A 13815-nucleotide genomic window follows, 5' to 3' on the forward strand; every position below is an offset into this window, starting at 1 on the left:
GTTGGAAATGCCATTTTTTAATATTTCTATCCTGGTCTGCATTTCATGGTGCCATTGCAGGAGTTCACTCCATCACTCAGAAGCTGCAGCAAGACCTGGCAACCAGCTTCAGATGGATTTTTAGTGCTGAGCAAATAAGAAGCAATTTTACTCTGTCTCCAATGAATGAAATTTCACCTAAATCAGACTAACTCTATGCTCTGAGATTGGCCAGGCACTAGCAACTGCCAGGTCCCCAAGCCTGGATGTCAAACTGCCCTAATATTAGAAAGTTGAATTTATTTGGTTTAATGTACAAGATTATTTTGTCTCAAAATAATTGGGATCCATAAAATTGTATTTCCAAGCACTAAATTCAGACAGCCACAAAGAGCACAAGAGACAGGAAAAAAAATAAAAATAGAGATTTCTAAGGAGATGGAAATCGAATGCTGAGTTTTTCCCATTATAGAAAGTTTCATAAATTATCACCTGCCAGCTCCTTGTCTTCACTTGTGTGGCCACCACTGAATAGATAAGAAAATGCTTGTTGTATTGAAAACTGGAGCTAGAAGTAGAAAAAGGCTCTGATACCTGAATTAAAAGACCACATAATGAAAAGAGCTACCTTATAATAGGAAGATATGATGGACAGCAGGAATGGCTGAAGCCAGCAGAGATAAGTCCATGAACTATTCATGCTACAAAGATTTCTGACAAAACCCCCAATAACCCAAAAGCAATGTCTTGTCTGACAGAGCTGATAGGAACCCAGTGCATTTAACTCAGTCATTGGCAGCAAATGGAGATCAGCTTGAATCTACTTTGGTCCACTACTACTTATTTTTTTTCACCCAGAAAACGTAATTACATCTCCTCTTTGGGAAGAAATTACTGCTTTGAGTGGTTCAAGGCAAATAGTTTCTTCCCATACCCACTTGTAATCAGTCACCAAGAGAAATATTTTCTCAAAAGATCTCTTCAAAATTTTGGAGTTACTTTCAACATAAATAACTTGGTGATTTTCCTCAAAAGGATAACAGAATTGAATTTGGCTCTCTCAACTTAAAAAGAAGCGTTTCTTCCCAGTTCTTCAAAAAGAGGAATAAAACACTCTTAGAAAGAAACTGAAGAAGTTTCTTTCCCCCCGAGCTGCACAACAGGAGACAATTTTGATGCCAAGAGGCAACAAAACCCAGCCAATTTCCAGTTCTTTTAGTTAAAGGGAAAAGCTCTGAGGATCATAGCTGTGGCAGACACAGAGTGGGAGGAGCAGGGGATCTGCTGGGGGTTTTTTGGGATGAGGGACAGATTAAAGAAATGTTCAAGCTCAACCCGTGAGAGCTCTCAACTCCATCCCTCAGCGGAGAAACTCGATTTCACCCAATTGCCATCCAAATCCAAAAAAAGTTGAGGCATTTCCCCAAGCTCTGCTGAGCCATCAGGTACAACCCAAATCACTCTGCAGGACCAGGGCAGCAGGTCCCTGGAATGGGACAGGGATGCTCCCTTGGGGACTCTCCATCACCCATGGGAGTCAAAAGATCTGCTTCTGAAGTCCCCAACACCCAAAAAACTCCACATTAAAAGCCTTTAATTGGGGTTTCACTGCTCCATCTGTCTGTTGTCACAAGGCAGCTGCTCCACTTCAACACCCTTCTGATGGGTACGAATTTTCTCCTAATTTCCAGTCTAAACAGGAAGTTATTTCCAGTCATTCTTCTGCAAGTACTGGGAACTTGTACCTGATTTTCTTTTCCTCTCCTGGTGTGTATTTGTGCACATAAAGTGCCAAAGCCAAGAGCTTTTCCTTGTTTAAATTATGTCATTTGTCCTTATTATTTCCCTCCCATATTGTTGCACGGATTTGGTGCTGGCTCAACACTCAGAAATTCGACAGCATAAAGTCCAGTTTTCACACCACCTTCTCCAAGCTTTGGACCAAGCCTGCAAAGAAGGAAATACAGCAAAGAAATTCCAAACAGAGGCCCTAATAAAGGTAATAAAAAGCCACATGCCTGTGTTTGCTGCAGGGAAGAATAGTGCTGCTTATTAAATCATTACAAACAATTAAAGCAGCAGAGGGGAGGAAGACAGTGCTATCGTTTCCAGCTCCCCAGTCCTCCTCTGCCCCTGGCATGAATTTCATAAAGCACAAATCTCCCAGCAGAAATCCCTCAGCAATTGATTTCCTACTCGTGGAATACAGCAGGCAGACACATTGGCTTTCCTGGACAGAAAAGGAGAATTTATCTTGATGTTTTTCCCAGCCATGCAGCTGTGATGTCAAATCCCCTCTCCCTGCCCTGCCAGGAGATTCCTGAAGTGACATCCTCCTGTGGGGTGACAATGCTCTGGAGAAGCACAGAGAGCTTTGTGTCAGTGTAAAGGACCCCCACAAGAGCAGATTTCTAATTCAGGGTCCATCTTTGTTCACAAGCAGTTTCTAGCAGAAAATTCTCAGTGATTGCATTTCCTCAGAACAGGTAATTTCAAGCACATTTTTTCTCTTGAGCTTTTCTGCCTTCCACGAAAGCAGCGTGCCCAGGATCGATTTGGAGACAAGCAAATAGCTCCATCACAAAGAGGAGCACCAGGAAACATAGCAACAACCAACAGCCAAGACCATCCAAACCCACTTGTCAGCCCACTGCCACATCTCCTGGACTCACTTGAATGCTCAGGAGAGTCTGAAAAGCCAACTGTTTTCTAAGAAACGGCTGTGCAATCCAAAGGTAAATGATAGGGACAATCAGCCCCACACAAGTATCTCTGGCAGGGGAAGGAGTAGGAGAGATCCAGCTCTTACTGACAGTGGTGCAGCTCAAGTGATGCTCACTCACTATTTGGGTTGCTTTTGTTGCTTTTACATTAACAAAACATCTCCCACGCCACACGGTTGTTCTCCCTCCATTCAGCCACATGAAAAAAATTCACTGGTCACTTGTAGCAATCTATCTGCGTAACAGGCCATTCTGATGCACCAGCTAAATTGTTTGAAAGTAATCTTATCATACCACCTGCAGTTTTGTTATTAGAACCCTCAGGAATTCATCAAGGTTACTGAGAAAAACAGGGCTAAAATAAGAAGAGCATGAGAAACAAGAATACCAAGACAACGAGAATAAGATAAAGGAGGCCATGAATGTTCTGAACTGTAGCAAATCAAATTCCCTAAGGGAAGCGTGCCTGCCTCATGGACAAGGTGAGCTGGCCAATGAGATGATGTGTGAATGTGTGAACAAACAACTTAGAGTCTATAACTAGAGCTTAACATAAACAAAACATTTGGCTTCTGCTCAATCATTTTGATTGGTTGTACAGATGCCCCTTCCCCTGCAGTTGTCTCACTTCTTTCTTGCCTCTCTCAACCTGAAATCATTTTTCCCTTATACAACCATCCTGGGTTGCAGTGTAGGATGTACACAAAGTATTTATTCTATCACCATCTTCATGAACTGTTGAAACCAGGTGGGGCAGTGTTTTCCCAGGCCCCTGCCTTTGGGGTGTCTTCTGCTAATGGCCCATTAACGCCTGGCCCATGACTCACAGGTAACTCCCTCCAGGAGTTATCTCTGTTTAATGGGCCATCAAGGACCCACTTCACGACTCCTCATCCCATTGTGAGATGCTCCACCCAGGGGGAGGAGCCAAGCATTCCCACCTGGATATAAGCTGGTATGTGGGACAGTGCAAGCAGCCCTTACCCACTGGATTCCCAGAGGAGCAGAGCTACCAGACCTTCCTACAGGATCACTGCTTCAGGAAGAGCCCCTCATCTGGACTGCTTCCACCATCCTGCTCAGGTTGTATTCTGACTCTGTCAGTGGCCCATTGTGTAATTGCATTTATTTTATTTTATTTTTACCTTTTTTCTTATTAAATTATATTTCTGACTTGGAGCCTCTCACTCGTTTTGCTTTCAAACCACGACAACAACCAACAAAACAGGGTTTGTTTTCATGCTGGAAACAAGTCCATAAACTCTTTGACTGATTTCAGCATGGATAACATCACTACAAACCGTTACTCAGATGCCCCAGGGCAGCAAGGAAGGGAAATCCAACAAGAGAGGTGGGAACACCAGCCATGGGTAACAGCATCATATTCTGCCTCTCTCATGGATGATTTTCCTCCCAGTCCAGAAAATTCCCTGCCCTTATTAGGGCTGTAGAAGGCTGCTGTCTGCCCCACAAAATGAGGAGCAAACCAAGCAGGAATGCTGCAGAACACCTCTGTTCCTATGATATTATTCTGCTGCACCCACAGAAGAATGGGCACTGCCAACTCCTGATTGCAGAGGAGGGAGTTCGTCACATCCTCCCTGTAAATTAGGATCTATCAGAGATGAAGAATTGATTGCCAAGTAACCTGCAGAGACACAAAACTACTCTGCAGTTTTCTAGGACTCACTGAGCGGTACAAAAAGATTATTGATGCAGCTGGGGAGTGTTTCTGTACAGGATGTGCTCCTGCACCTCCTGATATCCCAGACAGGGAAGAAATTTACTTCACATTTGCAAGAAGAAAGCAATTCTTCTTATTACAAAAAAAAATAAAAAAAAAAAATTAAAAAAAAAAAAAAAAAAAAAAAAAAAAAAAAAAAAAGGGCAGGGGGAAAAATAAATAGAAAATCAACTTCATGGCAAGGAGCCTCAGTAAGAGTTTGCAGAATTTGGTGAAAACAGGTCATTTACACAGAATAATAATTTTCCTCTGCCTTCAAGTGGAGTTGTGAAGCTGGTGGAGATGGAGATGTCTCAGAGCCTGAGTGTGCTCCTTACTGATAAAATGACAACAATATTACCAAGTATTAAAAGTTAAAAACTTCTGTGATAACTCAGCCTTCCAACACAAAACACCTTCTCCCACGCAGTCAGCACTTGTCTGAAATCACTCCCCTTGGCAGGAGGCCCTGCATGGCCTGGCCAGCTCTGCACTTCAGAAATTATTCCCTGTAGAAAACACAGAGGTGTATCCTTTATTTCTTTGCTTTTTCTGCTTCTCCTCCATTAGCATCCAAATTTTTTTTTGGTTTTGTTACCTGTAATTTGCATCAATATCATTTCTGATGGGGTCATTATTTATCCAGCATGCTGTGAAAGCCCCAGTCAAAGATCTTACAGCTTCAATCCCCAGGGAATTAAATTTGGGGGCTTTGCTTTGGGGCTCAAATTAGATTTTAAAGAGAGAAGAGCTGGGTGTCCCTGACTGTCACTGCTCTCTTGGCTGTTTCTGGGGCCCACACTGAATCCAGTCCATCCCTCACTTGCACAAACATGCCCACTATGACCATGGGGTGCAGATGAGCAGAGCGAACCAACCATAAACTTCCCTTCCCTTTGCCTTTTATCTTCTGCATTTTAAATTATTTCTATGAGTTTTGCAGCACAACATTTCCTACTCAATTCACCTTAGTCATCCAACTTACATATTTCTCTATCACACTGACATAACCAACAAGGCTCATGCTCTTAGAATTAAAATTTCGTGAGCACATACATGGCCACAAGAACTATGATGTCCTATTTCAGTAGGTCAGGCTGGTATTAATTGTATAACAGAGCTGTAATAAATGATTGTAATCCAAAGCCAGAATCAAGGTTCACTAAGCTCAAACCAGGCCTTCCGCTTTTCCCTTTTTTCCTTACAATAATTGATGGTATTGTAAACCTTGTACTCCATAATGTTTGCTGGCCAAAAGAGCATTCAGAAAGTTGCCAGCTGTGTATAATTACACTGGAAAACGTTGAACCAGAAGGCAGATTTCATCTGTTTTGTTGGTTTGGGGTTCTTAACAATGAAATATTAGACCATTTCTCTAAAACATGATATTAAGGTGAAGATGAGTCATTTCACTGTCATAACACAGGAGGGAGGGGAAACAAGAGTGAACAAAGCAGCAAATTCATTCAGCAGCAATTTGCACTCCATAACCCTCTGCTGACGAGGCTTTTAGGCCAGAGGAGCTGTGCTACTTAAGCAGACAAGGCAACACATTAAGCTGTTGCTTAGAGATATTGGAATATATTGCACAGAGCCTGCTCCCTGGTGAGCATCCCTGAAGGGCTCCCGGCTGTTTTTCCAAGGACACATTTTAGCCCTATGGCAGTGCTGTTGTTTGTAAAGACTCAAAGCTTTTCCAAGCAGGTCAAGCAATGACAGAAGGGGTGACTTTTCACAAGTGACAGCTCAGATGGCATTAAAAAAGTCAAAGTGACAACTCATCTCACTTGGACGTGGCAGATACCAACGGCTTTTAGCAGCCGTGTTACAACCAGCTTAATAGCAACTAAATAATGTATATTCCAGCCAGGAATGCTGATGGATCACAGCACTGCAGGACACCCTCATCTGCCAGCAGCACAGAAAGGACAGGGATCCAGGGAAGAGCTGATTCCTACCTGCTGACTCACTCTAACTTCGGGCAAAAAAACATCCTTTTATTTTGGTTTTGCTCTCATCCATTCAAATTAGGATTCCTCCTTACGTCTTAATCTTCAGCTGTACTGAAGAACCTCCTTGCACACACTGTGCACATCTGATAAAAGCAACCAGCAGAAATAGAAACCTGTTAACATCTCCGTGGTCAAGAGAACTCCAAAAGGAAGCAATTAGCTGTACTCCGGAGTTCTGTGGCACCAGGTCCCATCACATCCAACCCTTTTTCCTCACAGGTCCCACGGGAAAATTACACAAAAGCTGTCACTCACATGGGCTGCTGGAAGAACTCTGAGATAGGGAAGCACAAAAGCTCCGAGTCCAGAGGACTAAACGATCCATAGATTGATGCAGCAGATTAGCTTCTGCTTCCAGAGTTAAGGACAATGAGGCAGCAACATCTCTGGCACAGTCAGAGCCGTGGGACAGTTTTTGCCCACTCCTCGTGGCAGCACTGACACAAGAGAAGCCCCAGGCCATTGCCCCGAGCCCCTCACACCCCACAGAGGTGAGGAGCAGCACTGGAAAAGCAGACAGTCCACTTCCAGAAAACTCTCTCTTCCAAAGGGCTCTGCTTTGAACAGACAGCAAACCAACCAAAGTACACGCTCACTTCCAGCCCTGGAGAAAAGCAGGGAAAAATGATGGAGAATAAAAGCATCCTGGAATGGAAGCAGATTTTCATTTCTCTCTGGAGTAAGGCTGCTTGAAGCCAGACCAGCAGGGAGTGGGAGAGGAAATGAGGGTGTTTAAATCAGGGTTCTGTCTGCACTCTAAATTCTCACAGATAAGTATTAATTGCAGCAAGACTGGCACCGTGTCCTTGCTCCCACTGTCACGAGTACTCTACCAGAGCTCTCTTAATTAACACATCTGACAGCACAGCTCCTGCTGGGAGCCGGACAGCCTCTAACAATGCCACTCCCCTCCATGGCTGGTGGCACCTCTGGGTGGCCCCAGTCCCCACCACAGGGCTGGGGAAAGTGTGGTAGAAGAGCCAGAGTGTCCAAGAAGTGCTGGGAAATGAGGACTGACCTATTGCAGGAGCCTCCCAACCTCTTTCCTGCCTTGCAGAGAACAAACAGCTCCAGTCAGCCACCCACCAGCTCCCGGTGCTACACAACTTTTATTCCCCACCACAGCTGGTCTGAGGAAATTGCTAACACGGCCCTTGTGTCGATTGCTCCCCTGCAGAGACAGACGGGGCAGTTATTGATATGTACTTTCCCTGAGAAAAACAGGCCGTTTATAGACTCATTACTCCAATTTTCCTTAAATCGCTTCCTGTACCCCTTTGCCTTCACTGCAGCTTTTGGGTGAGCAGGATGTGTCACCAGCCCCTGGATCCATGACAATTATCACCATTCAAAAGCACTTTCTTTGCCCACAGTTCACCAGTTTACCGATGCAGACATTTGCCCTAGTTTCACCCCTCAGAAAAAAATCATCACCTGCAGCTCTTGCCTGGTTCCCTGGGGTGTCCCACAAGGTGAGCACCATCACCTGTCTAAGCCAGCCTGGCTCAGTAAGGCTGGGAAGGTTTTGAGGGGAAGCAGGAGGATGTCCCAGCTTGTGGATGAATGTTATCCTACAAGTAGCCTAACCAAGCACACTTACCTGCCAGAAGCAATTGCAGCCCATTTGACAATCAGTTCTGGATATTTCTCAGGATAGCAGGTCCTCTTGTGATAGGACAAGGGCGGGTGGCTTTAAACAGAAGGAGGGCGGATTTAAATTAGCTATAAGAAGGAAGTTTTTTTACAATGAGGATGCTGAGGCACTGCCACAGGTTACCCAGAGAGGTGGTAGATGCCCCATCCCTGGGAGCATTCGAGGTCAGGTTGGATGGCTGAGTTCTGAGCAATCTGATCTGGTGGACAATGTCCCTGCTCATTGCAGGGGGGTTGGACTAGATGACCTTTAAAGGTCCCTTACAACCCAAACTACTCCTTGATTATATTATTAACCTGCAATGCTTTTAAAAACCTGAACACTTCATACAAATAAATCACCTTAATAACCAGCAACTGCAAGACAGCCAACCGAGAACATTTTGTTTTGGTAAACAGGCTATTGATTGTGTATCTGTGTCCTTGAGATGAACTTGACTCCTTGACAGCAGCAGGAGCCCAACAAAACGGGTTCTCCATAACTCTAAAATGGTGGATGGCCTTTATCTGGAGCCAGCAGCACATCAGCTTTATGAAGGCAATAAAGCACCACTGATTTAGCATTGCCAGGGATTTCCCCCTCCCTAAAACGCTGCCTTTTCTCTGTTTGCACAGCTGATCCAAGCTGCACAGTGTGAACATGGGCTTTAAGAGGCAAAGTCCATCTCCATGGCACAGATTTGCCAGGAATAAAACCTTTGTTTTTGTTGCACTGTACTGATGATGGAGCTGTTGGCACAAAATTAGGTCCAAGCAGCTCTGACACAGCTCATGTCCTTTGTAGCAGCATCTTCAAACCAGTTCTTGATTTTCAGGGCTTCATGTCTGTAACATTTAAAGTCAATGGATGCCCAGCCAGAGAAGATAAGAAGAATAAAACAGTTTCTCAGCCTTCTCTTCAAGCATCCCCCATCACACCAATATACACAGATCTGTTTCCTCTGTGCACAGCCTCTGGCTCTGGTTGAGCCCAGAGACACAGAGGAAATATCTTCTGTTGGTAGAACAGTTCCTACTGCAAAGCAATTTCCTACATGAATTGAGATCTGTTGGCAATTGTTCTCCCCAAAGCAAACAAGATTTATTGGAGAACCAGGCAAGGAGCTCCAAAAGCAGGTGCCAGTAATTTGTTCGGGGCATATAAGCAAAAGCCCCTCTACCCACACCAGGCAATGAGATTTAATTAGTCTCCATCTCATCTCTGACGGGTTATTTTAATCAAGCACATCCTAACCAAGGCACGGAGAGCATGCTCACTATGGATAATGAGGAGTAAAGCACATGGCAGAGGGTAAAGCACAAGGGAGCATCGTCAGCACCACAGCCCCCCTCAGCCCCCCTCAGCTCCCAGCCCCTCACCACAGCCCCTAAAACACACAGCAGCCAGGCACAGACCCCTGGCCATGGCAGCATGATGCCAATTCCAAGATAACAGTGTTGGGGAAGAGAAATAGCAGCTTTTAAGTTATCCCAGAGACCAGAGATCTACTTTATGCTGAAAAACAGAAAGCCTCAAAGGATTATGGATGAAAAATACTTTCAAACCCTTTTTTTCCCAGGGAATAGTTACAGATCATCATATAACATCACATTCTCCTGATTTTTTTCTGCCTTCCTGTATTTTCTTCTCCGAAAAAGACAACAGCAATTCCTGGAAATTGCCTTCCCCCTGCAGACATATCAATGCCTTGCTTCATTTACAACTCCTTATAAACCACACCAGCTTTCCCAAAACAGGCAAGAGGAAAGCTCTAGGGGTGTTTCATCTGAAGTATCATCCCTACCATTCCTATGAAATATAATTGGACAATATAATTCCTGTTTAATTTTCCTTAATTCCAATGTCTGGTTAGATTTTGGCCAAGATACAGAAAATATCTTGAAGAGTTATACATCGGGCATAAAAAAAATCCCATCTGCTGAAAAGTCAGTTGTAGCCATGGCCTTAAGAAGTGCAGTGAAATGTTTTACTCCCACCCAGCTACTGGTGCACAATAATCTTGCCAGAAGAATATAAAAGCATCCAAAGAAGAGGAGCAAAGTCGAACACAGTTCTTGGCTCCATGGTTCAGATCTATGAGCTGTGCCCCCTGGTTAAATGCACACAGGCAGGCATGGGAGTGATGGATGCCTGTGTTTCCCCTTGCCTTGACTTGAAACAAAGGTCAGGCAACATTTAAAAGACTAAAGGAGAATCAAAAGACTCTTGATTTCCTTTTTCTTTTTTTCTTTAGGGACATGCTGGTAAAGTGATCTTACATTCTTGCTCTATAATTTGGGGTGCATCTCCGACAAGCTTTACGGGACTCCTACACCTCCTGATGCACAGCTGAAAGATTTCATTGAATTTCCAAAGCTGGATTAGAGACCCAGCTGAAGAAACCCAGCCAAACTCCTCCAGAGCAGCCAAAAACAGCACAGATCTGGAAAGGTATATCTGTTTATTTGTTTATTTTGCACGCTGTAATGTTGCTCACCCTCCTCCTACTCCCTTTGTTAAAACCAGCCACTGTTCCCTATTGAAGCAGTTTAACCCCCTGCTTCCCACCGTTTCATGCATCCCTCATTCAGCCAGTCCTGGGTCCTGCCTGTGTCCCTCGACTTCTCCCTCATTCCTGGAGGGAACATCCACAGTATTTACTATTTTAATAATCCTGCAGACAGAAAACCTTTGTTTCCCCCGCCTTCCCTGGTCTGAGCAAGTGCTAATTGCTCAGACATGCAACGCGCACACACAGAAGCATCATGTTGATCTGATTGCAAATCCTGGTACGTCAGCAACCCAGAGACCCTCCTCCAATTCGGATTAGAGGGAAGAGGCTCACCAGTGCAAGCAGCAGGTGCTGGAGGAGGCAGCGGAGACGCTTCCCAGGTAAGGGACAATTCAGCCCTCCATCCCCAAAGCCGGCAGTCCCGCTCACTTTATTGCTGTGCAACAACAAAAGGCAAGAGAAGTGAGGCACTTCTCTTTGCAGAGCCTGGGACGGGTTGCCAAACCTTTGATCTCCACAGTGGGGGTAAGGGTCGGTTGTTTGTTCATCCCTTGTGGAGGAATTCTTGGAAGTATGGGTCAGGCAATAGTGATGGATGTGGTAACTGCTACAGACGGGATGATTCTTGCAATGTCTCTAAAGTGGATTCGCTTTCAGGCTACTTTTCTCCCTCTTCCCTGATTAATCCTGAACTTCTGAGATTACAGGCTTGTCTGTCCGTCCGTGACAAATTTGGGGTGCTGCCAGTTTTTTGTACTGGGGATGGTTTTCATAGTGATTAAGTTCATAGCTCTTGCTTAAAGGTCTATTTTGATTGCAGGGTAATCCCCTTTAACCGTTAATTTCAGAAATACTCCCTGAACTATTTTTCCCCCTCCCTCTTTTACTAGGGGACCCTGGGAACGGGGAGTAGCAGTGTCAGAAACTTCTTCATTGTTTGTGAAATGCCAGTCCATGAAGAGCCTGAACTCCGACACAAAGGCAGGCGCTAATTAACCACTGGAACGCTTCTGCTCCGGCACAGAAAGCGAGCGCTGTGCCAGTGAAACAGCAGCCATCCCTCAGGTCCTGCAAGGGCTGTGAACAGCCAGCCAGGCACAAAATTCCCCCTTCTGCCTCCTTGTTCCTGCCAGCCCCAGAAGAACTATCACTGCAGACAGCTGAACAGGAGCCACTCAACTCCCCCAGTAAAAGCCAAAGCTCACCGGAATGCTCTCGGAATGAAGAGTTCTTTGACTTATTTAGAGTCATAATTCTCTTGTTTGCTTGGTTCATGGAGCCTTATGTCTTTAAAACATTTTTTTTTCTCCTGTCAACACTTCAAAATCTAACTTCTCCAGCAGGGGGGAGAGGTAAGTTAGGTGGTCCATGAAGCCTCACAACTCATCTTTGAAAATAAGCTGCATCTAAATGAGGTAACAGCTGCTTCTCACAGGACGGGGGGAAAAAAACCCAACCAAACAAAAAACCTCTCACTCCAGGGCTAGCCAGGCTTTCAGTGGTATCTGAGGCGGGTCTGTGATCAATAGGCATGGGAAACATCTCCTTTTGGGATGATCTGAACAGCTCCTGCAGCAACACAGGCAACAGCTGCTACCTGGAAAACAGCATGAGGTTCAACTTCACCCTCCAAGAGCAGGCAGCTGATTTCTACATTGTCCTGCCCGTGATCTACTCTGTGATCTGTGCTGTGGGGCTCACAGGCAACACTGCTGTCATCTATGTGATCCTCAAGGCCCCCAAGATGAAGACTGTGACCAACATGTTCATTCTGAACCTCGCTATCGCTGATGACTTGTTCACCCTTGTCTTGCCCATCAATATTGTGGAGCACCTCCTCCGCTACTGGCCCTTTGGGGAAATCCTCTGCAAGGTCATCTTGTCCATAGATCACTACAATATCTTCTCCAGCATTTATTTCCTGACAGTGATGAGCATAGACAGGTACCTGGTGGTAGTGGCTACAGTCAGGTCCAAGAGGATGCCCCACCGCACGTACCGAGCAGCCAGGATTGTCAGCCTGTGCATCTGGATCCTGGTCACCATCATAGTCCTCCCTTTCATCATCTTTGCCAATGTCTACACCGACGACCTGGAGATCAAGAGTTGTGGTCTCAATTTCCCCAAGCCTGAGAGGTTTTGGTTCAAAGCCAGCAGGATCTACACCCTCATCCTTGGCTTTGCCATTCCAGTATCCACAATCTGCATCCTCTACACCATGATGCTCTACAAGCTGAGGAACATGCACTTGAACTCCAATGCCAGAGCCCTGGACAAAGCCAAGAAGAAAGTCACTATTATGGTCTTCATAGTTCTGGCTGTGTTCCTCTTCTGTTGGACCCCCTTCCACTTGGCCACCATCGTGGCTTTGACCACTGACTTACCCCAGACTTCCATGGTCATTGGAATATCCTACTTCATCACCAGCCTAAGCTATGCCAACTCATGTTTGAATCCTTTCCTGTACGCTTTCCTGGATGACAGCTTTCGGAAAAGCTTCCGGAAGTTGCTAGAATGCAGAACTTCTTGAACAGGGGTTTGGGGCTGGCAGGTCCCTGCCATTCTGGGGCTTTTCAGGGGCAAATTTGCAGACTGAAGGGGCAGCCAATGAATGCACAATGTCCTTTCTTTCGTTTACATGTTATGTGTGGTCTGTTTGTAATCCTCATCAGCAACAGGGTTTGTCCTGCCCACTTGCAACTCTTGTATTTCACCTCTTTGCTCCTACCAACTTCTCAGAGTTGCATTTTTATATCCTGATTTTTAATTTCACCCTTTGAATTATTAGGGACAGAACGTTTCCTTTTCAGGGGTGTGCTTCTGCCACAGAGTGGTCCTTTATTGCCATCTGCTGTACAACACAGACAGGCTGGAGACCAATTTACAGCTGAGTGCAAAGCTCAGTTCTTTATCACTGTGTTATTAAGGAGGATTGTTTAATGGAGCAGAGCTAACGAGGACTTTCAGTGAAACATCAATAAAACAGAGGATGAGTATTTGGAACGGAAAAGAAACTATTTTCATGTTCATTTGTGTTCCTGTGTGTTTATGGTTTCTTTTGATTTTGAAGGATGTCCATCTTCCACCCCACCACTAATTTCCTCTTTTCTGACTTGTTAAATTTAGACCAAAAGTAAGATTTGATTCTAAAAAATACTGCTAAACAGCACACCATACAAATACTATGACAACTGTGAGAATTTGTGTTAGAAATTACTTTGAATTAGTTGTTC

General features: G+C 44.9%; 1 protein-coding gene across 1 annotated transcript; it reads left to right on the plus strand.

The window, feature by feature from the left end:
- Positions 1 to 12107: 12107 nt before the first annotated feature.
- Positions 12108 to 13112, plus strand: NPBWR2 (neuropeptides B and W receptor 2; the record flags this gene model as incomplete). Its single annotated transcript, XM_083873439.1, has 1 exon — positions 12108 to 13112. Exon 1 carries the CDS (start codon positions 12114 to 12116, stop codon positions 13110 to 13112), a length of 999 nt encoding a protein of 332 aa, XP_083729565.1. The 5' UTR covers positions 12108 to 12113.
- Between the last annotated feature and the right edge of the window lie 703 nt (positions 13113 to 13815).

The sequence above is a fragment of the Zosterops lateralis genome (assembly GCF_965231275.1).
Source record: "Zosterops lateralis genome assembly, chromosome: 16".
In the NCBI taxonomy this organism is placed as follows: domain Eukaryota; kingdom Metazoa; phylum Chordata; class Aves; order Passeriformes; family Zosteropidae; genus Zosterops; species Zosterops lateralis.